General features: G+C 55.2%; 1 protein-coding gene across 1 annotated transcript in view; it reads right to left on the bottom strand.

Annotated features, from left to right (window-relative positions):
- Positions 1 to 24,942, bottom strand: part of ZMAT4 (zinc finger matrin-type 4) — a 99,488-nt gene extending 74,546 nt beyond the window's left edge. Inside the window, exon 1 of the mRNA XM_074563925.1 lies at positions 24,901 to 24,942. Within this exon, the coding sequence (XP_074420026.1) occupies positions 24,901 to 24,933 (33 nt within the window). The 5' untranslated portion in view covers positions 24,934 to 24,942. The remainder of the gene's footprint in view (positions 1 to 24,900) is intronic.
- Positions 24,943 to 27,505: the final 2,563 nt, after the last annotated feature.

A 27,505-nucleotide genomic window follows, 5' to 3' on the forward strand; every position in this document is an offset into this window, starting at 1 on the left:
AGAGGGTTAACAAATACCTCTAGGAAAAAATAACCCTCTGGTAGATGACTCCCTTTGAGTCCAACACTCAGCAGGAGGCCGGTGGCAGTAAAGGTGAAACGCCAACTGATGAACCCTGTCTCCCCTCACCCTCCTGCCCATAGTGAATGATCACGAGAAGACACATAACCTTCTCTTTGGTTGCCAAGGTTTCTCATTTTTATGTATAACTATGTATATTTATAGTGCCCCTTGCTATCAAAAATGAGCAAAGGGAACAGCAGATAAGACAGCCCGGCAGAATTGTTTCTCAACAGAATGTTTTTCAGTTTTCCACGAGGCGTCAGCAGCTCTTTAAAGTCTTTTTATTACATTCTGCGATAGATGCAAAATCGTATTTCAAAGACACTTTAACTTTGAAAAAACAAAATGCAGATTCTGTACTGAGCCACCTGCAAAGAGCAGAGGCACGACCCACATTAGAGAGAAACTTCTACCGGAGGGAGGGAGCTTTGCAGACGAGACCGGGCCATTTAAAACACTTTAAAAATAAAAGGTCACAGGGAAACCTCTGCCTTCCTGATTATAGCATCCGCTCTAGTGTTACCATGCCACAACTCAGGTTCCTAATTTAAATTGTCATTAAGCCTTGCTGCAGGCCCCATAACTTAATGACTTTTGGTACGATAGCCTGCTCTCCACCAAGGAGATGAAGAGCACATTTGTATCGGAGATGGGGTGAGGAGAAACACCACATGATGCTAAATAAGGATCAAAATCACAGCACGTCTCAGGGGCTGCCCTCCCTTTTTCACAGGGTCTTATAATTCGATGTACTATACCCACACGATGAGCTTTTTTCCTTGTCTGGGCTGGTGGCTGCCCCACGGGATGTCGGAGGAGCAGGGATGCTCCAGCATGTTGCCCAGCTACGCGTCAGGCTTTACTGGGTGAGGATGTGCTGGAGACCCGTCCAAAGACGCCGGCTGTGGCGGGATGGCAGCCACAGCAGCGTGGTGGCCTTGGGCATGGACCGTGACATCCCCTGCCCGTCACGGCACGGGCACAGCGACCGTGGAGGCTGCTGCCAGAGCCCCCGCGGGACGGGGGTTCACAGACTCAGGGGCACCAGCCCCATTCCCAGCCCTGGGCTCCCATCGCCGCGCGTTCTGTCACGGCACGGGGCAGACACCCACTGAGCATCCAGCTCCTTGGGGCAGGGCCCGGGACATCACACCAGGCAGAGGCCACCGCCCCTCATCCCTCCTTTCACCCAGCCCTGTCCCCCCTCCGGCTGCCCATGGGGAGGGCTGCACTCACCAGGCAATCAGCATTTAAAGCCACACAGCAAAAATTAACCAACTTGGATGGTCTGTTAGATGTTAAAAACAGCCAGCGAAGCTTTCATTATTTTTTGTTCCTTCCTAATTGGTTTATTAGACCACAAATTACAAATCAAAAGTCTTCTCATCTCCATTCCTTCCAGCATAGAGACTGCTATCAATTTCTGAATTTTCTGTAGATTGAGATTTACCTTTTTCTTTTTTTTTAACCTAGGAAAAGCTTTAACAGCCACAAGTAATTAGCAAAATGAATAAAGCAGCAGCTTGTATGTCCAGATTGGTTATGCCGTAAAGAGGCACCATCCTAATTGGACCGGAATGGAAGCTTTTGACTGCTGCACCTGATACTGCAAAACAGGAGACGTACAAAATTCAGAAGCAATTTCTCACCACAACACTCCCAGCACAAATGATTTTACATGTTATTATCTGGGCAGAGGACATGCAAAGAGCTGCTCCTAGCATTTTGAATTATTCTTAAAATAAAAAAATAAATCAGTATTTAGGGCAAATGAATTCTTGCAGAGATTCTCTCAAGAGCTGCAACTAAAAATAATAATAAAAAAAAAATTTAAAAGGCTGCAAGCTGAGGAGAGAAGGATTTCTGAGCCCCAGAGCTCAGCCAGAGCAGGGGGGGTGTCCCCCACCTCCCGGGGGGCAGAGCTGCGCCAGCAGCACCCCAAAAATCCCGGCAGCGCCGGGACGCGCCGCTGTCGGACCTGTCAGCAGGAGGCACCAAAGCCTAAAGAAAGAGGTAAACCTGGAAAATCTCCGCGGCTCCTCGGAGCTGCAGCCTCGGGAGTCGGGAAGAGCCGCTGCATCGGGGCCGGCCTCAGCCCCAGGTGCCGCCGCGGGGCCCGGCGCAGCCTCGCAGGGGACCCGGCCCGGGGACGGAGCCGCGACCCGAGGTCCCGGCCTCGGTGCTTAAGCCCTTTAGCGGGTCTCTGCAGCGGGGTCTGGGGGAGCCAGGGGCGCCAGGGGTCCCAGCCGCACAAGGGACCCGAGTCGCTGTCCTGCTGTTAAAGAATTCCTCCACCTACAGGCCTTAAACAGGGGAAAACTGCATTTTTGAGGGTCAAGTATAAACCAGAGGGTTTGGGGCATCCTGCTTTCCTGCAGTTTACCAGCTGCATCCACAACCCAGCACCTGCCCCCAGCCAGCACCCTGCCAGGCTGGGAGAAGCGGCTCCCAGCTCCAGGATCACTCTCAGTCCTGGCGTGCAGCTCCAGCAGCATTCCCACCTGCTTTTTCTCAGCACAGGCACTGCAAGGAGCAGCTCCTCTTATTCATAAAGCAAGATGATACGCCGGGAATTAATTTTGGACTCCATTCCAAAGCTGAAAGCGGGAGCAGATCAAATTTTGTACCACTCTGGAATACACAACAGTGCTGTTCTGAGACTGAACTGAAGAAATTTTAATATCTGCAGGCAAACAATGAACCTTGTTCATATTTTACATGCTGCTGTCCATCTTCCCTTTAATTCAGTCATGTAATTGCAGACAATTTGGTTTCTAGACTGTAATCTGATGTTTGCACAAGAATGATACAAGTGTCCTGCTATTAAGTCCCTTTTACTTTGAGGAAACAGTTCAGGTATTATGAGATGCTTATCAAAGAGCAGGACCTCTGTGCTCCCAGCCAGAATGAAGCTCCTGCGGGAGCAAGGACCTCACTCAGGTGGGGAAGGGCATTTTTCTGCGGGCCTGGGTAAGCGGGGGATGCCCTTCTCCTTCCCAGAAGCATCTCAGCCTGTACCAAACACGCACAGCAGGAGCCAAAAGAGCGGTAAAAGGGCACTTGGGAGAAGCCCCGGGTAAGACAGGATGACCATAAATGACGAAGAAGGTGCAGTCACAGAGAATGAGGAGCTTCAAGGATCAGATGGGGCCTGGGAAACATACCATAGGGCTTTTGGAAGCGACTCAAGTTCTCAGTCGGACCGATCTGTCTGCTCCTATTATACATCCCTTATCAAACTTACTATTTCACCACTGCGTGGAACAGAAGGACCACTGAAGAAAAGTAGGGTGAAAAAAACCGAAACTGGGTTTCAGGTCACCCGTTGTACAGCCTTCTTGATCTTGCAAATTTTCTGAGAAGGCGAGCACCAGTTTCCCAAGAGTGGAGAAGTATTTCGAGCACAGAGGTCAGCAGAAACAATGCAGAACTTTACAGTCATAAACAGAACAAGAAAATCCACAGCCCATGCTGTGCTGGGACTCGCACAGCCGTTCTGTCGAGGAGAGAAACAATAGCTTATAACTTGCCAGCACAGAACGAATTCCAGACTGCCACCTGGGAACGGTCACTCTGCCGCCGGCTGTAAACAGCCGCAGCGCGGGGCTGACCCGCGGAAAACTTTCACCAGCCACCTGGGAGCAGAAGCACGACGCAGAGCTGCTCCCTGCCTGACGGGAGGAGCGGAGACAGTGCCCGTTCTCACCGGGTTCGTTATTCAGTCACCTCCAGCCATACGCTGCAGGAGCTGCGCTGGGACTAAATGGGAATTCCTCCTCAGCTAAAGCGAGGAGGGTGCGCCGTGCCTTGGGGTAGCACCTTGTGTGCTTTTCTCTGCCATTCTTTTCTCAGCCGACACCACTATCCAAGTGGAGGTGGGTTTCACTGTCCTGGCTGAGTACAGAAATACCCCTGTGCCGTGGAGGTGACAAAGACCATGCGAAAGCTGCGCTCACAGCAAGATGAGGCACTGGCTCCTCGATGGAGAGGGAGGAAGCGCTTAGCAGAAATGGAGCTGGGCACAGCTCCTCCGTACAGCCAAGATAAAGGGCAGACCCTCCACTGAAGGCTCAGGGGTGATGCTGCACCGTGCTTCCAGAGACGACACACTCCTGTCCCCATACCATACGCTCAGTATCTGGTGAACGTAGCCGAGCTCTGACGCACAGCTTTGTGTAGGACGTGCTTGTCAGGGCCTTGGTGAGCTGCAGGCACACGTCCCGGCCATTGCTTCCACCAAGAAAAGCACACGACCTCCTCCTCCGCCCTTCCCATTGCTTGACCCTGACTTTACCACCGGTGGGAAGCCAGTCTGTCATCCCAGCCTTGCAGGGAAGGGCTTTCACGCCTCAGCAGAAAGGTGATAAATAGGATTCTGCACAGGGCACGTTGGGTTTGGTTATCGATGATGCACATTCCAGCTTTGGGGAGTCCTTGGAAGCCTGGCGTTCATATTTCAGCTGAGATTTATATCCAGGAGAACAATGCTCTGTTATAGGAAGGGTTTGCTCTCCCAGCCACACCAGTAACTCCCAGCAGCTTTTCCCTGACTCTTTTCTGGCTCCCCACTTTGACTCATTGTCTATTGTTGCACATCTGTCAAGCGTAACAAGGAGAGCTGTGTGCACGCCCCATCCACTGCGAGGGGGTTTCTTTGCCTCATCCACTGCAAGGGGGTTTCTTTATGCACTGACAGCTCGGTGCTCTGCTCTCTTAACCCCTACAGAGCCACGCACGTGCACAGGAAAAACTGGCAAGAACTGAGGTAGGGCAAGCGGACATTTCTTTGCCTCCTTTCCACAAGGAGGACCCTTACCTTAAAATCCCTTAAAAGGCATTAATGTGCTCGTGCGCCGCGGTACCAGCTTAACCAGAACAGCGTGACAGCGTGTAGCATCTACAGAGACAGATTCCCACTGGTGTCCACCCGAGCAAAGAAATCTGTCTGGTCTGATCCCACACTCTGAATGAAGACAGCATCTGCTGCGTCTTGCCGCACCTTTCGGTCATCCCAGACAGAGCTCGGTTTGACATCTGATTAAACACCAACTTGCTCCCATAGTTTTCGAAACAAGCTAAGGACCTCAGCAGATTTATTAGTGTAATTTATGGGGCATGGTTCATATAATTATTATCCAGACTTTCCCCTCACATGACGGCTTCTTTGCACCTCTCAGAAAAAGCTCGTCGCTATTTCTAGGCAGTTTCCTTTAATATACACGCTCTCAATCCTTGAGCAGGTATTTTCCCCGCTGCCCCACACTTTATGTCCTACCCGGCAAGGACCCCATGGTGCGAGCTGCAAAGCCTCGGGCTTTGACAGCCACCGGCTTCAGCAAGGCTGTCACAGAGCAGCCTCCTGGGAGCGGGGCTCCGTGCTGGGGCTGGGTCCCGGGGACCCTCTGCCCCGGGGTTTGCTTCACAAACAGCTCGCTCTCCGGGGTCTCTGGCTCGTAGTCCCAGCCTGTGCAGGCAAACCAGGCTCTTTCCACTGTGGCGTGGGGAACCTGCGGGACGCAAAGAGCCGTGGCGTTCCCCTCCCCCAGCAGCGGCTCTTTCCCCAGGTCCCTGCAAGCCACCCCAAATGCCAGAGACGAACTCGTGCCATCGGTGGCTCTGGCTCAGGAGCAGCCAGGGGACCTGCCTCATCTATAATAAGGGGTTTTCCAGGAGGGAATTAGGTACAAGCAGTAAGACTTCAACACTGAGTGAAACCCTAACAGAAGATAAGACAAGAGCCAAGGTATTCCAAACCAGGCCAGTGATGCTTTCCAGAGGGCACCGTCCGTTCTCCTAATTCGAGCAGGACCTTCACTTCCAGCCGCTTATAACGAGGAGGTTCAAAGCGATGACCAACGCCACTTTCACCGTCGCTGCCTTGCAGCCCCGTGCCAAGGGAGCAGAGTCCCCGGGACCGCGCAGGGTCCCAGCTCCGCATAGACAACGGCAGCGGGGTCCACGCCACCTTCATCAGTGATGGGCTGTGAGAGAGAGTTTAATTACTCCGATGCTGACTGTTTTACAGCAAGCAAAAGGGATCCAGGAAAATGTTTTCCCACAAGTAAACGATTGTGAGAAGCTGCCTGTAAACACAGGGCTCCGAGTCCAAACACCACGCAGCCGAGTGTTACCTGTCACGATAAATTGTCAGCCTCAGCCCGCCCGCTCTGCCAGGGACTGGCTGGGGGGAGCAGACACCTGGCGTGCTGCTATTTGGGCAACACAACCACGTTAATTCCCTAAAGGAGGGGAGGGACCGCAGCCCTCTGCGCTATTTGGAAAGAATAACATGCAGACAAATCACAGAGCTTTTCTTAATGCTGCCATGATATACAAATAAGAGGCTTAAGTATAATTATAGGTTGTATAATCAGTGTGAATAAAGAAATATGTAGTAATTGATGCCATATTTTATAAATATCCTAACTGCTTAAGAAACTGAAAATGTTTTCAAAAGAAATGCTTTAGCATAACGATTATAAAGCCCTTTAATGTGAGTGAGCTGCTTTCTGAAGCCAGTTTTAGATTCAGTCTCATGAACATAAATAGAGTTAATTGCCCTTCTGTGCGAGCTGGATGTTAGCACATTCCAGCAGAGTGTGCATTTTCCAAAGTGCCAATTCCAACACATTCCACCCTGTGCAATTTCTGCCTTTTTATGCACAGCACATAAAACGCGCACACATCTGGGCAAGGGTGAAGTTAAGTGCTTACAGTAGTGAGCCTTGGAAATGGATTGAGACATCCACCGCCTGCCCATATGTTATTTGGATATTCAAGTGCAAATGTGGCTTTTCTGAATTCACCCCACAAGGGAGAGGACATTGATGTGCAAATCGGGACGGTGGGGAGAAGGGATGCAGGGTGGCTCTGGGGGTGCAAACGGCTGGATCCCTCTTCCTTTTGGAAAATAAGCAGCTGCACCACGGGGGCGGAGCAAGAGGGCGATGCTCACCAGTGAAAAGGGGAAATCCTTTACCGGAGATGACAGCTCAGTGGGATGCCTCCCCAGGGCAGCATCCCTGCAGGTGGAGGATGCTGGCACTGCTAGGAAAGGATGCTGGGGGAGACCTGCCGTGTCCATGCTCTGCCTCTTCCCTGGCGCATCCCCCCCGCCCGAGCGGGCAGCGGGACACGGCCCCTCTGGCACGGGCTGCACCCAACCATCCCGCTCCATTCCCATCCAGGGACATTCCTCCCCCCAGGCCACGCACACAGCTCATTTTCTCTATATGACTCACCTAACGAGTTATACATGAAAAATGCAAAGGAAAATACTACGCAGCTCCATCAAGAGACCTTGCAGAAACAAAGCCTTTCCATCTCCGAAAGTAAACAACACCTCGGATTGGGTCCTACAGGATGAAAGTAGAAGATACTTTGTAAGCGATGCTAAAAATAATAAAAGTGTCCCGATTTGGACATGGCTTCAGGGCATAGCACAATGTGCATTCTCAACTGCCAAACCGCAACTGCAGCGGGGTTTGTGCAGATGACCCGCTGCCGAGGGCTGTCTCGGAGCACGGCGCTCCCCAGGGTTTTGGGTTTCTGCCTTTAATGAGCTGGTGATGAGTGACCCCTCCCTGGGCCCTCCTTCACTCCTGGACTTTCTCCCGGGAGCCAGGCAGAACGATTTTAAATCCAATTTCCTCTTACAGATTTTCTGAGACGGGGGGTGGGAGGGGTGAAAGCACTGCTGAGCAAGCACAAGCCCTGGCTCTGCGCCGCCGCCTGATCCAGGCGTCTGTCACCGCAGAGGACGGCCACGCGCGGCAGCAGAGCGGCCTTTCTGCCCCCTCCTCAAATCCCAACCCCACCGCCAACCCAGAGCCTCGGGAAGGTCATGTTTTCCCAGGGCGCACAGCTCAGGGCTCCAAATTCAGGCTCTTCACCAGAGAGCAGGGACAGGCACTGCTGCCGGGCTGCCTGCCCCGGGCAGGGCACAGCCTCTGCCCACGCGGAGGGAGAGGCTCTTTCAGCAGGCGAGAGCCCCGCACCGCCACGGCCGCTCCTGCGAGCAGAGCCGGGGCGATGGACCAGGGGCTGCCAACAGGCACCGGGGAGCTCCCGGGGCAGACGGGGCATGCGGTCCTCCGCCTGCCTTGGATCCCTCCACCCCTGCCTCCCTGCAGCTCCATTTCAGCCCAGGGTTTCCACTTCCACCACCGTAACGGCCAGACCCGCTACGCCCTGCTGCAACTCCCTTCACTCTCGCAAATGAGTTATATCAGCGTTCAGGCACCTCCCTCCCAATCAACATCCCATGTCTCTCGCGGGCTCTGCCACAGCCAGGGATGTGCTGAAAACAGCCCTGTGCCCACTAATTGCTCTGGCATGTGGGCAGTGGGAAAACAGCCAGGCTCTGCGCGGAATTAAACCATTCCTCCTCTCTCCTTAGAGTCACCCTCCTGTCTCTCTGCCTTCACAGTAGCCTTCCTGCAGCAAGGCAGGAGTGAAGGATTCATCACTGCATGGTGTATCCCACATGCAATATCTGGTGTTTGTCAAAACGGGGGCAGTTTCCCAGTTCCTAAAGGCCACAGCATAAGCCAGGGCCTTGGTGCCGCAACGCCCCTGCTGCTCAGCAGCCTGGAGGCAAAAGGGTCTGTGGGGTTGCAGTGCCTATTTTTGCATCTTCGAGCACCTTTCTCAGCCTTTTCAAACAGACATGACACAGTTGGCCTTTTCCCTGGCCCACAAAAGCCTGCAATGCCCATCAACAGGCTGCCAAAGCCACACGGCCCCTTCTGCTCCCTTCGCTTTGTGTAGTCCACCAGAAACTGTAAACTCCAACACCTGTAAGTGCAGGAGGCTGCATCTGGACAGCAAGGTGGTGGCAGCCTCTAGAAAGCCACATCTCAGCTCCCAGATCAAGTTTTGCTAGCCCTCCAAAACTGAAGAGCAGAAAGGCATCCCATCCCAGGAGGTGACAGGTCTTTCAGAGACACGTTGGTCCTTCCAACCTCAGAAACCAAGTCAACGGGATGTGCCTCCAGCGCTAGAGTTGAGTCTCGGGGAGGTGACAGCACTGTCCTTCATCCACCTCTTGACTCCCCTGCCAAGGAGGGTGTTTTGCCGGTGGCTGGGGCTGCAGTGGGACTCGGGCTAAAGGAAGACAAATTGGGGCCTATCTCTGCTGCCATCAGACTACCCAGCGCTGCTCCTGAGAGCTCACCGTGGGCCCGTAACCCAGACTTTTTTTTGGTGGGGGGGAGCCCACACAGTGTAGCAGCCAACACTGAGCCACGGTGCCATAACTGGGCAGTTAAAACCACCCTCAAACGGGCCAGCACCAGCTGCTACCACTTAACTACAATGCAAATATACATTAAACGCCTATGCTGTGAAACGATGCTGCAGCAGAGTGAAATGCAAAGATGCAGCACACTCCAGCTTGGGCAGGCGCTGTTTATAGCCCGGCTCTTCTGGACCTGAACAAGGGCTTGTGTTCTTGGTCATCAGCAACCCTACAGTTTGGGAAGGACAACATTACACTTGGCTCCACGCCTGAGCTAAACACTGCCCCATCCATCAGCAGTTTGGCTTCTCATTCACATGATGGGCTTGATCTTGAAAACCATCTGTTTTCCCTCAGCTCGCACCCAGCTTTCACTGGGACAGCAGAGCCCTTTCCAGCCACAGCCCCTGGACACGGGGGCAGGAAAACCACTTCACTTGCTGCTCTCTGCAGCTAAAAACCCAAGTTTGACTGGAGACACACATCAGTGACCCTTATTTGCAGGTAGAGTAGAGCTGAGGCTGGCATGACTTGGCTAGCGAGGAAGACCAGAGAAGTAGCCCTGGGTCAGAGCTCAGAGGATGTGGCTGGGCCAGATCCTTGCAGCAGGGCAGATCCCGCACAGCTGGGAAGTACTCGGCCCCTGCTGACCCTGCAATGCATGGAAAAGGTGTCCAGGAAAGAGATGCTTGTCCGGCCTGGGGGTCCAGGAAAGAAAGATGCTCTCACCAGTGGGAAGAAACCTTCAGCACTCAGAGCCTGTGATGAGTAGTTTCCCTCTTGTAATATTTGTTTTAACCTGTCAGTGTGTTTTCTGCTCCCAAACAAACGCGGTCTGGATTCTGTCACCGAGAGGCTCCGAGTGTGCTGGTTGTGGCTTGGGGCTTTGTTTCTTTTCCAGGGAGCGGAACTAATGTGAACTTCACTGAACGGGTCCTTCCCTTCCTCAGCTTGAGATGCTTTTGCCTTATTTCAAGGCCACTATTAACTGACAGGTTGGTGTAAACACACATATCCAAAGGCACTAGCAGACGGCCGTGCCTCTCTGCACTGCAGACGCAGCGCTCCTGCGTCCCCGCAGCGGGGATCACTGGGATGATGCACCCCGTGCCCCGGTCAGCAGCTCCAGCATCCAGGCGGGGAGGAAGGAGCAGGGCCCTGGGCTGCGCCTCTCCCGTGGGAAACAAGTGGCCTCTGGGCCTGCACAGTGAACCATGGGCAGCTTTGCCTTCTGACCACTGCCTGGGGGGCCCCACCGCCCCGGCCAGGTCCGACCTCAGCGGTGGCTGCAGCACCGCGCTGTCACTGGAAAGGCTTCTGGCACCACGGAAAAGGCTGATCCACGGGGAACGTCCATGAGCATCCCACCAGGGACCTGGTTCGCCCGGTACTGCTTGGTGAAGGGGCCTCTCCTCCAGGCTGGAGCTTATTTTGAGCTCCCAAAAGCCATGCGGCAAAGTGGGGCATCGGGAAGGAGCTGTGAACGTCCATCAGCCACTCTCCCTGCTTCGGACCAAGCAGAGTCCACAGCCCTGCACAAGCCAGCTCTAAATTTCCACAGAAGTGAACTGCACAACCCTGTGCACTTCTAGTGCTGCAGGAGGGGAAAAAAGAGCATTTCCTGCAGATGTTTCCCATTCATGGGGCCAAATCTAGACCTGGCATAAGCCGGAGCAGCGCACAGAGGAGCTGTACAAGAAAGAGCCTCCCGTGCTGACACCCAGCGCAATAACTCCTGTCCAAGCTGGTGGGGACGCCATGTGATACTCCTTCAATCTCTCAGTAGCTTACGGTGCCAAGTTTGCAGGAGCAGGTGAGGTACCACATAGTGACGATAATGAAAACCAGCTGCCGAGGAAGTGTCTGGAGACAGCAGCGAACTGTCAGGCTCAGGATAAGTACTGTCTCCTCGAGCATGGAGACAAGATAGCTGCATCTCTGGGAGGGCCCTGCAGAGGTCATTTTGCAGGAATGGATATGGAGCAGGTTTTTGTATTAACCCTTCAAATGACTTGAAATTGCATGGTTAAAATCCTGGTCGTTGCTGCTCAGCCATTTAGAAGTTCAGCTGCTAAACAATGCTGTCCACCCGCTCCTCACCGAAAGATCTACTAGGAGCTGCATCTGCAGCCGTGCCCTGACGCACCGTAGGGCACATCTCCATCCTCGAGGGACAGAGCAACCGCCACCGCAGAGCCTGGGGCTCGGGGCAGCACCTTCCGTGCTTGTGCGCGGAGCAGCCATTCCGGCTCTCCATCTACTAGAGAAAGGGCCTTTTTGGTTAGACGTGGTGACAGCAGCAGCGGACAGGGACGGCACAGTCCTGGAGGATCCACAGGCAGGACCATCCGCCGCTGGCGAGAGGCGCCGGGGAGAAAACAGAGGAGCGGCAGCCGACGCAGAGCAACACCGACCGGAGGCTTCGAGGGATGCTCCGGGCGGACGCTGCTCCCAGGAGCATGATGATGCTCCGGGGGGGGGATGCTGCTCCCGGTGCGCCCGGGCCCCCCGGCCCGTTCCCCTCCGCCACCGTGAGATGGCACCCGCCTCCCGCGGCGGAGCGGCACCGGCCCCGCTCCCGCTCCCGCCCCGGCCGAGCAGAAGCCGCTTCCCCGCCGTTCGCCGCGTCCGACACCGCCCCAACCGCCTGCTGTCCGGCAGCGCCCCGGGACGGCAGAGCCTGGCACGCTGTCCCCGCACAGGACCACTTAATCCCCGTGTTTATTGTTCCTCCGGTTAAAGCTAGTGGGAATGTGTGTATTCTGGCCCCCGAATGTGATCATACCGAGAGCAACCGCACACAACTCCGCTCAAAAGCTCCTCTCTCCTCTGCTTGAATTACCTTTGAGGGGGCTCGTGTGAACCTCCTGTAATGCAAAAAAAAAAAAAAAAAAAAGGCACATGCTTTCAATCCCAGACAGCGTCCACTGGCAGCAGGCACCCTAGCCATTAAACTGCACTTCTGGGAGCCAAGAAACACCTTGGGGAAAGGGGGAGCATCTCTGCGCCTGCTTAGTCACATACATTGAATCCAGGTGCTTGGAGGACACAAACCAGCACCTCTAGACTCAAAAAACTGATTTAAAATCCTGAATCCGATATATTTTTAAATTCATCTTTTGCCTTTTAACCTTTGAGTGACTTTGTTCAGCTTTCAGAGCCCTCCTGCTGGAGAAGTTTCCTCCTCTAGGAAACAGAGAAAATGAGGATTTCCTGCACCAGATGCCTGCAGCAGCTGAGGCACTGGGAGTTTCCTGACCAAACTGGAGAGGGTGACAACAGGACAGCCACATACGTGCTCAGGGAAAGGCTGCCAGAGTGCCACCAGCTGCCTGGTTGAGGGTACATCCAGCCATCTGGCATCTCCCTCTGCGCCTTCCCCTGCAGCCGATCCCTGCCACGAGCATCCTCCCACAAGGGCTGGCTTCGGGAGGGCACGTTGGCGGGGAGCACACAGGCATCTCGGATGGTGGCCCTGGCACCGGCAGCATCAGCTTCACATCCCCGGTGCATTAGAAAGGCGAGCACAGCTCAGACATTTACCGAGGAAAACCTAGCGCTTGAAAAGTCTCCTCCTTGGGCCAAGGGCAGTAAGGCTCGGGGCTGAGCCCGGTGTGCTCTGGCCGGGGAACAACGCGTTGCCTGCACAACACACCAGCCCAGACAGCCACGGCGAAATGCATTAAACCAGTTCTTTCGTGCTTAACCTCCCGTTGAGATAAACAATGACATTTGCATCTGCTACAGGCCAAGCAAAGACAGAGTCTGCTGGGAAAGCACAGAAATTGGAAGGGCCGGGCTGAATTTTGGGTTAGGGCTGACTCCCTCCTGACTTTCCTTTCAGCCTGAACAAACCTGTGCATGTTGCTGGGGGACTGGGAAAGGGCTGCTCACGAGGACATGCTGGATGCCTGGCACCTGAAGGGAAGCCTTTCTGGCTCTTCTAATGGCAGGGAGCTTGTAGGAATCAGCGTGAAACCGGCCTGTACAGAGGGACTGAGATGCTTAAGCCCAGAAGGCAATTTGCAGGGAAACATAAACTGGGCATTTTGGAAAGACATCCCGCGTTTCCAACGGGATGATATCGTGCTGTCTAGGTCCCAGCCCTCAGGCTGTTTAATGATCTGTGCAAACAGCACGTCAGGCGATCTCAGTGATGGCTTGTAACGGGTCCTTGGGTTGCAGTACTACAGGAGGCCATGCCGAGCCGCACGCCCAGCTCAGAGCCGGGGCTTCAGCTACTCCCGAGACTCACATCAGCCTGTAGGAACCCAACTGCCCATTTAACACCTTCCCCAGGGACAGCCTGGGGCCTTGAGGTGGGCAGGGAGAGGGTCCCACCACGATGGCCAGCCTGCAGGGAGCATCCCAGCACCTGCGGGGAGCTCGGGATGCTGTGGGGCACGAGGGCCATCGGAGGACAACATGACGTGAGGGACGGGGCCCAGCAGGAATTAGCCCCTCCTCATACATCGCCTCTAATAAGAGCAACCCTTGGTCAGCACAAATTTTTCATGTTCACTTACAACATCTATTTATAATATCAACAAAACCACAGGACATGACAGCCTCAGACACGCTCGAGAGCTTCCAAGAGCTTCAGACGGAAAAGGATTTCCACCAGCAGCAATTCCCTGGCAGAGGCAAGAGGGTTTTGTGGCTCAGGCTGTGGTCGGAGGCGCAGGAGACGCGGCTCAGCCCAGAGGCCACGGTGGCCCCGTCCCCACGGTGGGGATGGGGCTTGGGTGTCCATGGGCAGTGGCCACACTGGCGGGAGCCGGCTGCACGGCCAGGGCATGGGCACCACGATCCTCCTTCCTCTGCTTTCCACCAGCTGCTGCACCCACAGCTTTTCCCCATCTCCCCCTCCCTGTCCTGTTCTTCTTTACAAATCAAGTAGTAATAATGTAAAAATGTCTCTTTCTGCTTGGAGACAGAGGTCTCCGACTGATGGCTGGGTTTAAAGCAGCTCCTGTATCTGCCAGGCCCTAGGGAGCACCCGGACCTTTTCACGCGTCCTACCAAAGCTCGGGCACATAAGCACGAGCTCAGTCACAGAAATAAACATTTCCTTGGGATCCCCGAGCCCAGACACAACCAAGTTCCTTGAGGGTTTTAGGCCTGGCAGGACTCCTCCCTGCATTTCACATTTTTGAATCATAATATCCCATTGCTTTGATACGTCAGTGAATTTCCAGTGGCTGCCGGAGCCGTGAGCGTTTGCAGAAAAGCGCTGCCGTTTCTCCTCTAGTTTTGCAGAAGCTGCTGCCTTTCCAAAACCTGCACCCGCACCACGAAGCCCTCGAGTTCGGTCTTTTCTCGCATCGGCTTCGTCCCTGCAGAGCAGCGCTGGCAGAGGGGACACACATCCCGGGGGATGCGAGGGGAGCCCGCCTCCAGGTCTGGTCCAGCTGTTCCAGCCACGCAGCCTGCAAGGTGGGACGTGCTGCCGAGCTGATGGAAGCGCTACCGCCTCCGAGGGCCCTGCTCCTTGTCTCCCTTCGCTACACACACCCCAGCGCTGGTGGCAGTTGCCCTCGGCCAGCGGACGAGCGTCAGCAGCCCCCGGGCACCTCAAGGTCTGCACCGCAAGGCAGCGATGCGGGGCTTGCCCGGAAACACACTATTTTACCCCCAGATGCATTTGGGATCATCCAAGGGGCTGCTGTTGGCACAGAGCCGGGCGGTTTGGCAGATACGGCTCTACAGAAAAAGAGGGGGGGGAAACTGGTGGAAAAATGTCCCCTCCAGCCCTGTTGTTGAATTAAACCACATGTATATTTTTAAAATACAGCGGAAAGGAACGACTCTCCAGCACATGTTCAAGAGCAGAGTCTTATTTCAGAGATTTCAAAAAATTAGTGGCTGAATGCTGAAACAATATAGCCTTTAGAGGAGGGCATTTGGAAGTGATTAACGAGCCTGAACTCATGCGTTCAAAATAAAAAGTTAGTACCTCACGCTGGTAACAACTGTCAGCTACTAAAAATCCAAGGAGGGGGGAAGAAATCAAACCCAACCCTGCCTAATCTAATGCTCCGAATCAGCAGGAGACCACTAGCCATCCCAGGCGCATCGCCCCCAGCCTCCCGCTCGTCCCCATCGGGCAGACGGACGCCCCGGCCCCACTCTGACGGGGGGAACCGGGGGGGACCGTGCAACCCAGACCACGCAGCCCCGTTTTGTCGCCTTTCCAGGGCGAACAGGCCAACTCTGGAGCCACATCCCGCAGGAGCTGCTGCCCAGCTCCTGCCCAGTCCCCAGCAAACCGCCTGGGAGCAGGCGTGGGGCTGAGCTCTGCAAGCAACTGCCAGTCTTCCTCTCTTTTAAACGATAAAAAATGAAAATCTGCCCAAACCTGGCTACTCTGCGCCCTGAAGGAAGCCCTGCCAGCTGCGTGCCTGGGCGTAAGCGACGCAGGAGAGAGTTCACCCTCCCTTTGAACATTAAACCTGCTCTGCTTTTCAGGGACTTTTCAGCTTAGCAGCAAGAAACTCCAGTGCTCCAGCGCTGTGTTGGTGGTATCAAGATCAAACAGCTCAGGAAGTCTAAGTTAAGCAAAAAAAAAAAAAAAAAAAAAAAAAAAAATCACACCTCACGCTGTAATATTAAAGTTTCTTCTCCCATCCCCAGACCTGAGGTGATTAAGGAGGACGTTCATCCTCCATGGCAGCCAGCCCCAGCAGCAACCGCCATCCAGGGCTCCAAAAGCTTCTCCCGCACCCGTATGACCACCAACATCCCCAGCATCACAAAAACAACCCCACAGCTCACATGAGCAGAGCTCTTGGCATGTTTTCCCTCGCTGTACCACCGAGGCCAGGCAGGTGACAGTGGGCCACATCGACGGCGCAGTCATGCCACCCCACAGAGCACCTCACCCCACTCCTGGTGCTGTCGGGGGGCGGCTGGAGGACGCGGACAATGGGGAGACCCCGCAGCATGGGAACACCCCCGGATACAGCCAGGCCCCTGCTCGCAAGCCAAGCTCCAAGCTGCGGGGCCGGGCTTGCAGCCTGTTTGGCAGCCACACAGGCATTTGGAGAGCCACAGTCGGAGGGGAGCGCTGGTGGCACGTCTGTCTGGCTGCCCACAGAGGCAAGAGCCACCAGCCCACCAGAGCTGGTGTCCCCGAGAGATGTCTGGGTGCAGCCCGGGCTCAGAGGCACCCGGACCCACAGACCAAGGGTCTGCCCCACAGCAGGGTCCCTGGCACGTCCCCGCCAGGCCAGCGCCGACCCGTGTTTTGGGCTGGGAGCTGTACAGAAGTGAACTTCCCCACGCCTCCTGTCTGAGAACTTAAAAGAAAAATAGATGTTTTGAATTTGCTTCAGCAAAAAGAAATGTTGGTAACATGACCAGCATCTGGGAGCTTAAAATGGAACCAGACCGTTCCTCCTCTGCAAGGAGCAAACCCACCCCCAGCCCAGGGAGCCCAGCAGCCCCCGGCACACGGAGCTGGTGCACCGGTGAGGGGAGCCCCGGGCAAACGGCTGCCATCCTCTGCCGTGGGACGAGGCCCTGGACTCTGCCTGCATCCCCTGCCATAGGTTTTCTCCCTGCCTTAGTGAGGATGTGGCTGTTTCAGCAGCACCCAGAAATTCATGGCATTTTAGATGTCATCCCAGGATTTTCCACCCTTCTCATTTCTTTGTTTCCTTCTCAAGTCTGTCTGAATCGCATGCTGCTCACTGGTTTTTCCTGGGCTTTCCAGGCAGGAGCTAGTGACAGCCTGTTTATTCTCACACACCTGCACTGGCAGCGTTGTCAGTGAAGGGGCCAGGACATGTTTCACATCCCCGGAGCAGAGGAGATGCTCTGGCAGAACAATCCCAAACCCCCACTACCTCCCATTCCCAAGAGCCTTCCCTGGGCGTCCCAGGACGCCGTCCCGCAGGCAGACCCCACCACGCTGAGCAGCATCTCCTGCCCTCGGAGGGCGAGAGAAGGGGCTGTGAGGAGCCCCTGGAGCCCGACAATCAGCTCCCTCCAGCCCACACAGCATCTGGTGTCCTTCCCATCGATGGGAATGTGCTGCAAACCCAGCCAGGGGGCCAAGCTGCAGCCCCTTGCCGGCCCAGCGACCAGGGAAGCAGGGGACCATCGGCACAGGATGGCAGGAGGGACACCCTCGCTCACGGCAGAGACGGGCACAACAGACCTCCGCAGAGCACACAAACAGCCGCCCGCAGACGAGCGGCCAGTCTTTCCAAGCTGTTAAACCCAGCCGTAGCGTTTTGCCCAGCGCCGCGGAGCCGCAGCACAATTGTCAGCGCCAGGCGCTCAAAGGTTCCCGCAGTCAGAGTCCCACCAGACCTTTTGTTTTGGATATAGAAAAATGCAACCTGACGGCAGCACTCAGCACCCACTGCTGTTCACATAATCCTTGCGCGCCTTCTGCTACACCAGCCCACACGCTGCAGAGCTGGATCCAGCCAGGAGGCAGGGAAGGAGAGGTTTGCAGCAAGGAGACACCGAGCCACAGGAGCCTCGCGTCCACACCGTGGCACGGCTGCAGCCCCTGTGCTCTAGACCTGCCACGTACTTGTCCCAGGGCAGGGTCTCAGCCCCATGTTCGTTATCTCGCTGTGAACGAGGATAGCATCTCCGTACCAGCAAGGAGACCAGCTGCCAGGACCTGGACCTCGCGACCTCTCTGACAACAGGCATCTGTGTCTCTCCTACATCCACCGAAAAGACCCACGGTCCCTGCGGTGCATCCCTCCGCCCCTCCCCAAAGGCGAAGGCCCACGTCCAGGCAGAGGAGCGTTCAGTGGGGAGCAGGAGTGGGTGCTGCCAGGAGGAGCGAGCGCAGAAATCTCTCGGAGCCAGGGGATGCGGCCCCTGTTAATCTGCTAAGGCTGAAACACACATAGCTTTCTTAGCCGAAAGGCACTGAATGCAATTCTGACTCCACTCGGGAGCATTCCTGAGCACAGATCGTTATTATTATTATTTTCTTGTTTCTTTAATGATGTTGAACATGCTCCGGGACCCTTAATCACAGAGGAGATTACAGCAGACTCCCGGAGGGCTGACGAATGGGCTGAGGAAGGCCAAGAATAGCTGCACTGACAGCGGCTGCCAGGAGCGGCCTTGGAGGGGAGACGAGGGATCAGGGAGCGGAGCAGCCCCTTCCCTGCGCCCCAGGCAGGAGGCTCCCACCCGGCTCCCTCTGCGCCACGGGAAGCATGGCAGGAGCCAGGGATGGAGGGGGACTCCTCCAGCGCTGACGGAGGGGCTACCGCCCTTGCTGTGGCCACAAGCCTGTCCCAGCACCTCAAGCCCCCCATGCCGTGGCCACAAGCCTGTCCCAGTGTCTCAAGCCCCCCGAGCTCCCCTCCCCGGGCACCGCGCAGGCACGGTGGGAGCCCCTCACATCCACCACTTCCACCAGCACCGGTTACTCTGGGCTTGGGGAAAGCCAGAATGGAGCATTTTGCTCCCACGGTTGTTCCCGCAGCCGCCGAGGACGTGCCGGGCGCCGCAGGGGCTGCCCCGCCAGCCCAGGAGAGGTGCCGGTCCACAGCAGCCGCTCGCCCCATCCAAGAGATGTGGGGGCTTTGAGTGCTGCGTCGGGGACAATTTTATGTTTCCGAGCACGCGGTAAAGCCAGCAGCAAATCTTTTCCAACAGGATTTGCCTCTCCGGGCATGTCGCAGAAGGCAGCGGGGGAACAGCTCGGAGCCCTCCTGCTCCCCAGCCCGGCACTCGCCCAGAGGCTTTCGTGTGGGAAACCCAGGACTCGCTCCGTGCCGAGCACAAGGCATTTTCCCTCGATATCAATCTCGTGGCTTATCCTTTAATTTTGCAAAATAAAAAAAGATGAATATTTTAAATGAAATATATTCCTTTGTATGACACAAGGAATTATGAATTGATAAAGATTTCCTATTATCTTATAAAATCTACCACGCCAATCCTTCGGCAAGGCCGTGCCCGTAATTGCAAGCAGATGTCTGTCTCTGCTGACACGTTAAATAGAAGCAGAAAGACCCGCTGCTATCTCCCATCAACAATTTGCACTAAAGCAGAGAACAGATTTTCACAGAACAGGACTGCTGGAGGAGGAGGGAGATTAAGTTCCAGCAGACCAGGCCTCTAAGCATTACAGCAAAACAAGGCAGCTCGGGAAGACAATGAACTCTAAACAGTCCCTAATCCCAAAGTAACCAAAAGCTTTTGTGAAGGAAAATGAATTTGCTGAAACTAATACTGCCAGAGCCCAAGGAGAGCTCGGAGACGGAGCTAACGCGCCGCGAAGACGAGATTATCCAGCTGACAAGTCCTGGCGTTCGCCCTCCCCGTACGCTGTCTGCGCAGTGCTGGCTTTCGGATGTCTGTGTTAGCGCGGGTGAAACCGGGTGGAAACCAGCGAGGACGGCGCAGCCGCTCGCCCCCAGCTCCCCCCGCCCCGGGACCCCGACGGGTCCCTGAGCCCCAGCCCCGCGGGCGCCACCGGGTCCCTCGTCACAGGCATCACTGACCACGGCAGGCGGCTCCCAGCCCCTGACCCCAGTGGGTCTGGCGGCTCCGAGCCCCCCCGTTGGTCGTGTTCCCGGTGAAGGGCCCGGCTCCGGGGATGCGCGGCTGGGGGCTGCCCCGTCGGACAGAGCACAGAGCCCGGCTACTCTGCAGCAGCCCGGGATTATCAATAGAAGTGGAAGTGACAGGGTGTTTAGCAAACATTAAACCCAGGAAGCTTAAAAGGTCTTCCAGGATTAGTAAATAAACATTTAGGGTGAGCGAGAGGAAGGAATATGAAATGGTGAAGAAAGTGTAAACACTCTGGAGCAGGCGGTCAGGGGCTGCACCGATTCAACTGGATAGCACAATGTTTGATAATTAAACTAGTGTCACCCATAATTATGCCTCATCTCTCCAGCAAGCGTTAATTCAAGGGGAGGGACTTTTATAGACATTTAGGCTGATACTAACATTTTATCAAGACCACCGAACATACAACATTAAACACGCCGTCCTGGCTGCCTGCAGACACAGCGTGCCGGCTCGGCAGAGCTGGGTCACCACAGTCCCGCACCGGCTGTGGTTTCTCCCCATCCCAGGCTGGGACCGTGGGCGTTAGACCCGTGTTCGCCCCGGCAGCCCACGCGTGGGTCAGCGTTCCGTCCCATCCGCTCGCTCGCCCACAGCGGCCCCAGGAGGGAACGGGGGTCTCCAGGGGGCTGGGGAAATCCCGCCTGGCATGGAGCAGAAGTGGGGTGCTGGGCTCGCAGCCGGTGACCAGACAGGGTCCCCTGCCAGCCAGCACCCCTGGCTCAGCAAGGACAGCCCGGCCACCGCCACTGCACAGCCACATGTCAAATCACCTGGGAGCTTCCACAAACGAGCTCAACTTCCTCCAAGTCAGTCATTTACCCCTGCTGTACATAACCAGGGAGACCGCGCTGGGTGTGCTCACCCACCCTGGAGGGTGACTGATTTAAAGGCATCGCGTTTGCCTTTGCCCAAAGGGGCTGCAGTTTGTTATTTGTGGTGTTTAACGTAGTTCCGAGTACGGTACATGAGAGACTGTGCACGAGCACACTAGCCTGCCAAAGACAAATGCCCCAGTCTCTTCATTCCTTTCCAAGTAACAGCAGAGATATTTGGTCTCCACCATGCTTCGGGGGCTATAATTTATTTATACACAACACTACACCTCCTAGTAAATTAATCTCTCAGCCACATAAATAACTCAAGAGTTTGGAGGAAGTCAGGTCGAGGTAGCGAACTGCAAAAGCAGAGGTTGCTGGTGGTGTGATGTGCCCCAAGCTGAACTAAGCGAAGAAAAAGCAGAACATTTTTGGTAACTGTACCAAGGTACCTTCACATTGAGGGCTGCTGGCAGTGGCTCCGGAGCAGCACAGGGAGCATCTGCTCGCCAGCAGCACTGGACCCAAACACGCACACAAGCACCCAGAAAATCGTCTCTGGTTTTGTGATCCCCCCTATTGCTCGCTGTGAAACACCACATCATGGCACAACACGCCCTTTCTGTAGCTGCTCTGTGGCACATGCCCCTACCCAGAACACAGGCTGCAGCCTGGGAGCAGCCCGTCCTGGCCATAACAATGCGTGAACTTGGATGTGTTCGGGTCAGAGCCCGGAGAACGGGTCGGCGGCTCAGTCTCCAGAGCACAGCCAGGCCTGGCACTGAGAACCGCCGCCGGAGGGACACTGTCTCGACGGGGGATACCTGGCTGCAACCAGAGACGCGCTCCCTGCCTCGGCCACAGCACTGTGTCGGGGCACTGGTTATCAGTTAGGAAACCAGTCGCGATACGGCCACTTCACTTTTTGTCCCCGTTGCAGGGAACAACACCCTCGAACAATCACGAAATCCCACAAACGCAGCCAGGGTGGGCAAGTCAGAGCATCTTCTCCAGGTGGGCGCTGGATCAAGGCAGAGCACATCCACGACCACCACTCTGCAACATACCACCCACCGTATCATCAGGTGCTGCTTTCTGTTGCCCCCAACAGACCTTTCTCCTGTAAATTGGGTCCGACGCACGCAAAGCAGCCGCATGGGGTCTCAAATAGAGCCATTCCCTGCACCTCCAGGACGGGAGCGCAGAGCAGGATGCCAAGGACAGCGAGCAGCCCCGGCCCGCGCTGGCCGCCGTCAGGTATGGCTCCTTCCAGCCACATCCTGGCTTCCCTCCTCCTCCCTCCCAGAGCAACGGCTTGGCAAACATCCCCTCTTTGTCTCCAAAGGAAAAACGTTACAGACAGCAGCGAATTTCCAGGCTGCGCACATTTCTGCAGAAAAGCGGGACTGTTTGCCGATTGCTGGCGGCTCCGGGGCTCTTGGCAGGCTGTGAGCGAAGCCCGCTGTGCGGCCGGGCGCCGGTGAGCGCAGGCAGATCCATCACTCGGATGCGCCCAGAGGAGCCGGGCCAGGCCCCCCCCGGCGCTCACGGTCCCCGGCACGTCCTGCGGCCGACAGCAGGGGCGAGCAGAGGCTCCCGCCATGCAGGCGGCATTCTTGCGGCAGGCTGCCCGTCCAGCCGAGATCCCAGCCTCTGCTGGGAAGGTCTTGAAACAAAGCCCTCATTTTCCAGAGGCTGGGAGGCTTCCACCGAGCAGCCGGCCACCCTGGCAGGTTGATCCGCATTCCCCCCCTGGCAGCTCCCCGGGATGCGGCGTTGCTTAGGGAAGCCACGGGCTGCAGAGCCCCCGGACCCTGCACATGGGTCTGTGCGTCGCGGGCGAGGAGCCCCATGGAGCAGAGCCCCGGCCAGCCCCGAGCCCCGGCCAAGAAGGACATTTGAGCGTGACTCAGACACCTACGGACTATCAAAAGGCAGCAGCTTTGCCAGCGGGTAGCGTGCTCAGAGGCTCAGACAGGATTAACTGGGGAAGAAATAGTAATAAAAAAATGTCTGTTCCTTCGCAAAAACAGGGATTTTAAAAGCACTTGCTAAAGATGCTGGAAGACTTTTGCACCCACTTGATCTAACGAAGGCCCTTCTCTGCGGCGGTGCCACTATGGCATCTGCGGGGCTTGGCTGGAACGGAAAAAAGAGGCTCTGCGTCAGGGAACATCGGCTTCCAAACACAGCGCTGGCCTTGGGCTGGAGGTTGGCTTTAATTACACGCGCGTGCGTGTCCTTTTTAAGGGTCGCCCAACACGATTCAGAGAGAAATCAGGAGCAGCCACTGGAACACAGCGGGGCATCTTCTCTGCCGTGCTCCTGGGGCTGGGGAGGGACAGGAGCGTTTCCCTGCGGCTTTGGAGGACGTTTCAGAAGAGACCCCGCTGCTCCCCCAGCAGCCCCTCGCTGCCCCACCCGGAGGTGGGACCTTCGCATCCATCTACGCTTGATGGATCTTTTTTCCACAAAAGCGTCTGGAAGGAAAGGAACCATTTCTCCCCCCCTTCCCGCTCTGTTCATCACCTCAGGACAGTCCAAGCTCCCTGCTCGCGCTCTGCACCTCTCTCCTGCTCTGTGCTTCGCGTGGCCACACGCAGAAAGACACCCCCTTTGCAGGGGTTTGTCTCCACATTAGAGCATAGACACCTTCCCTGCTAGTGAGGATGACCTGCAGAGCTCCCTGCCCTTCCCGGGAGTCGTTAGATCCTCGGTCGGGAGCATGAAAAGGGAAAGCGGGTGATTTGCAGCACGGGCACGTGCCCAGGCAAAGGCTGAGGATCTCCAAAGGCAGGAGGGTCCGATGTGAGTTACTGCCCAGCCGCCGAGAGCAGCAGCTCCGCTGAGGGACCAGCCTGCTGGCAGGGACACCGTCCCCAGGCTGCCCGGAGCAGCTGGGGCGCGTCACCCCCTCCTCCGGCATGACGTTAATGGAGCTCCGCGTCAGACACACCAGGCTGGTATCCGCTCCTCTCCAGGAGAAATCCTCCCTAATTGCTCAACTGCTCTTTCCAGCCTTGCATTTCCCAGCAGGGGTCAAAGCAGAACGCAGACTGCCAGCGACGTAAAAAATTAATTGAGGGATGGAAGATGACTTTCGTATAGCATGAAAGAAAACTCTATTTGTTTATAACTTAACTACAAACTGGAGGCCAGAAACTCAATTAACAGGCTGTACTCAACAGAAGGAACGCTGGAGCGAAGAAGATAAACATTATTGGGAGGATAAATTGAGTCACAAAAGGACGATATTTTATTTTATGCAAGATTAATACTTCAGACAAGCCCAGGCTGCTAGCAAACCTAAGTGTCCTTGTCCTCCCAGATCCGCTGTCAGAACCCCCACCCAAGTCAGAAGCAGTTTTCCATGGGGGATAACCCAGAGCCACCATTCATGCAGTGCTGGGAGCCCCAGCAAACAACACTGTACCATCGGAGTATCGCATCCCACAGACAGCACGTTCCCATCGCTCGGAACACCCCGCGGCCCCCACCAAGGCAAAATCAGAGGTTGTCTCCCAGCAAAACCAGGCACGTCTTAGTTTAGACCTGGACATTTAAGCAAATGCTTGTAACTTAAACGAGAACTCATTACAACAATCAGTTTTTGAACTATCTATAGTGTAAAATGCACCCATGAACTGCACAGACACCGATCTTTCCGCTCCCTGGGAACGCCAAATCAGCAGACGCCCAGTTTCTGATTTAAGCAGCCTCTCCAGCTTTCCTATTTCCTAAACGCCTGTTTGCCCCTCCACACAGCCCGGCACGAGCATGACTCCAATCTCTCGGGTGCTTTCCCCGGCATTCACACTTGCCACGTTTCAGGCTTCAATAGACAACAGATAGAAGGACAGCAAATACACCCACGCACAACAGTTGACCATGAGCCTCACTTTTTACATGACCTAAAAAGACTTCAAGAATTGCCCGTTCCCTTTTCTAGGCAGACGATACTAGACACTAGAAAAGGGACCAAGTTTGTAAGCTTTCAGTAAACACGTTGTCTAGCTCCTGCATCTCTTCAAACCTACCTGATGCTCACGCTTTGGTTAGTGCTATGGAAGACCCAGCAGTAAAACGCCAGCAGCAGGAAAGCACAAAGCAAAGAGCCAACCTTCACCCCAAATTCTGAATCGCCCCAGACACCCTCCGAGAGTTCCCTCTCTGAACTGGGAAAAGAAGGAGACCCCAGGAGCAGACCCGCGGCGCCGACCCTACCTCTCCTGCGGTGACGGTGCTGCCGCAGCCCATGTCCCTGGCCGAAAGCATCGCGGATGGGGAGCCTGCTCCTTCCCCCGAGCTATCAAACCTCCCACCTGCAGCTGGGACCCATTCACACCACTTAGCCATTCCTCACCTGGTACTTTGATCAAAACCACCTGGGGGCTGAAGGCAGGGTGGGCTGGCCGAAAAGGATGGGAGGATTCCAGGCATCGTGCCTGCTCTCCCTGCCACCAGCTACAGCCACGGAAAACTTTGTCCAGGAGGTAACAGGAACATGATTCCTGCAGAAGCACCATTTGCTGTGAGGTTCTCTCATTCACTGCTAAAATGAGCTTCAGCTACTTGGTGTACAACAGGGGTGTTTAGTGGGGAACAACTGCACAGATAAAACACTCTAGTCCAGCAGTACTAATTTGACAGTAGACTTTTCTGCCTCCAACACTGTGGATACAAGATTTAAACTTTTACATCATCCCTCGCCAGGCAGCACTGGCAGGATGCTGTGTCTCACAAGGAGACAATGCACTGGGGCCACGGGATGTCAGCACCACGTGGAACGAGTAATGCAATTGATATGGAAAAGGCAATAATAAAAACAACTTTCAAAGAAAAAAAGGCACTTTATTGAGGGGTTTCTTGTTCCAATCATAGAAGAGAGAAAACAGAGGCCGTAATGTGTTTATATCAACCACAAGTTTAAAACAAAGTAAAACAATCAAGTACAGATTTCCTCATCAAAGTACACGTGAGGAGAGCCGGCCGCGCTCTGCTGCACCAGGCTCGTGCTCGGGCCGGAGGTTCCCACAGACAGCAAGGTCTTCTCGCGCTGCTCACCTGCTCGTTCCTGCGCCGAGCAGCGATCCTTAGCGGGCTGTGTGCTTCTCTGCGCTCCATCACCGTTGTATTTCGAGCATTTGCCCTTCAAGCAATAGTCTGCAAGTAGCTTGAGCTCTTCTCCTCGCACCTCCGAGGTAAACGAGGCAAGCAAAGCCCTTACGGCAGCGCAGAGCTCTGCCAAGCACGCACCAGCCCCTCCGCCCCTTTTCCTCCCGATCCCCTCCGGTGCATTTGTACAGACCAGGGGTGTCGGGGGACACAGGGCTGTTCCCCACCCACGCACACCCCTGCCCTCGCCGCCCTCCTGCCCCTGCCGCTGTTATCTCCTCCTGCACGTCGGTCCCGATTGGCAGCACCTCCCCAGAAGCCCGGGAGCCAAGCCCGTTCCCCAGAAGTTAAGCAAAATTACAAGCGCCAAAGCATTTAGGAGCACAGCTGTCCCTTACTCGCTGCCCACGTTGTTTGGAGGCAGCCTTCAGGCGAGAGTGCGCGGCTCCCTCCTGATCCCGCACAACCTGCCCGGCGCAGCGCTCGCGTCCCCAAACCTCCTCGGAAGCCCGACGAGCGCAGGATGCTCCGCAGGACAGAGTCTGCCGCTCTTGGCTCCCGCAGCAAGGGTGGATCACTGGGGAGTCTGAGGCTTGTCCCGTGAAAAGCATCTTCCCCGTGTCAGAAGGTTACAGCCGTACGGACACACCAGCAGGACGCTGTCTGGGCTCAGGACCGCGGGAGGCTCAGGCAGCGTCTGCAGCCAGGGAGGGAACCCCAGGCACTGCCCCTCACACCGGGGCTATGGACTCTCGTGAACGCAATAACCGCCAGATTTTGTCCCAATATCTTACTATTGAAAAGTTATGGCAGTCTTCCTTCAATAAACTGAAACTTAAGCAGGAGCAGAGTGAAGCCCCCGTGCTTTTCACTGAAATGAAGTCGAAGAGAACGGGACAATGAGGAGATAGGATTGACAAAGTTCTCCTTGTGTCAGTCACATTATACTGAAAAGGCAACTGAGCTGAAGGCAGGAGCAGAACAAGCCAAAAAGCTCACGTGGGGATTTCCCTGAACAGGACAGGGAAAAAGCTCCTATTTCCAGACATTTAGCATGCGCTTCCACACCGGATTTCTTTTCTGGAGTAAGAGCTGTGTTAGCCTCCGTACTGCTAATCGTTATATCTGTCAGCCTTTAAAAGGTGTAAGACTATTCATAGAAATAAAAAAATCATGCCAGCCACAGTAATGACCAGCCTCGTGCGTTTGTCTGCTGCCCGGAGAAGGCTGTTCTCTGCAGTGCTGATTTTCACTGGTCTTTACATTTTCTCTTTCTCTGAACTTCCAAACAGAAACACAGTCCCCTCTCATCTGCCACACTTTTCTAAATTAACCATCTAAAATCACATTAAAACAAACTGTAGAGATACCTTAACTGCTTACAACGTGATGTTACATCAAAGGCATTTCTTTTAGTGCTGTTATTTTTACCAAAAGCCTCCACGTACCAAGAAAGCACGAGGGAAGCGGGGTGACAGCTGGCCAACCTCCCCGCTGGATCCGCGCAGGATCGATCACAGAGCAGCTCGGCGAGAGGGGGGTAAAATTACTTTCCGGGTACATGGAAACGTCCAAAATACCGCGTCTGAAATACGATGTGCCATCTGCTCTGATCGGCTTTTCAAGGACAAACGTACAGGGTCAGAGGGGTGTTGGAAGAAACTGATAGAGCAAGTAGTAACATACAATTATATTATGCTCTAAGTAGGCAATT

The sequence above is a fragment of the Larus michahellis genome, chromosome 20 (assembly GCF_964199755.1).
Source record: "Larus michahellis chromosome 20, bLarMic1.1, whole genome shotgun sequence".
In the NCBI taxonomy this organism is placed as follows: domain Eukaryota; kingdom Metazoa; phylum Chordata; class Aves; order Charadriiformes; family Laridae; genus Larus; species Larus michahellis.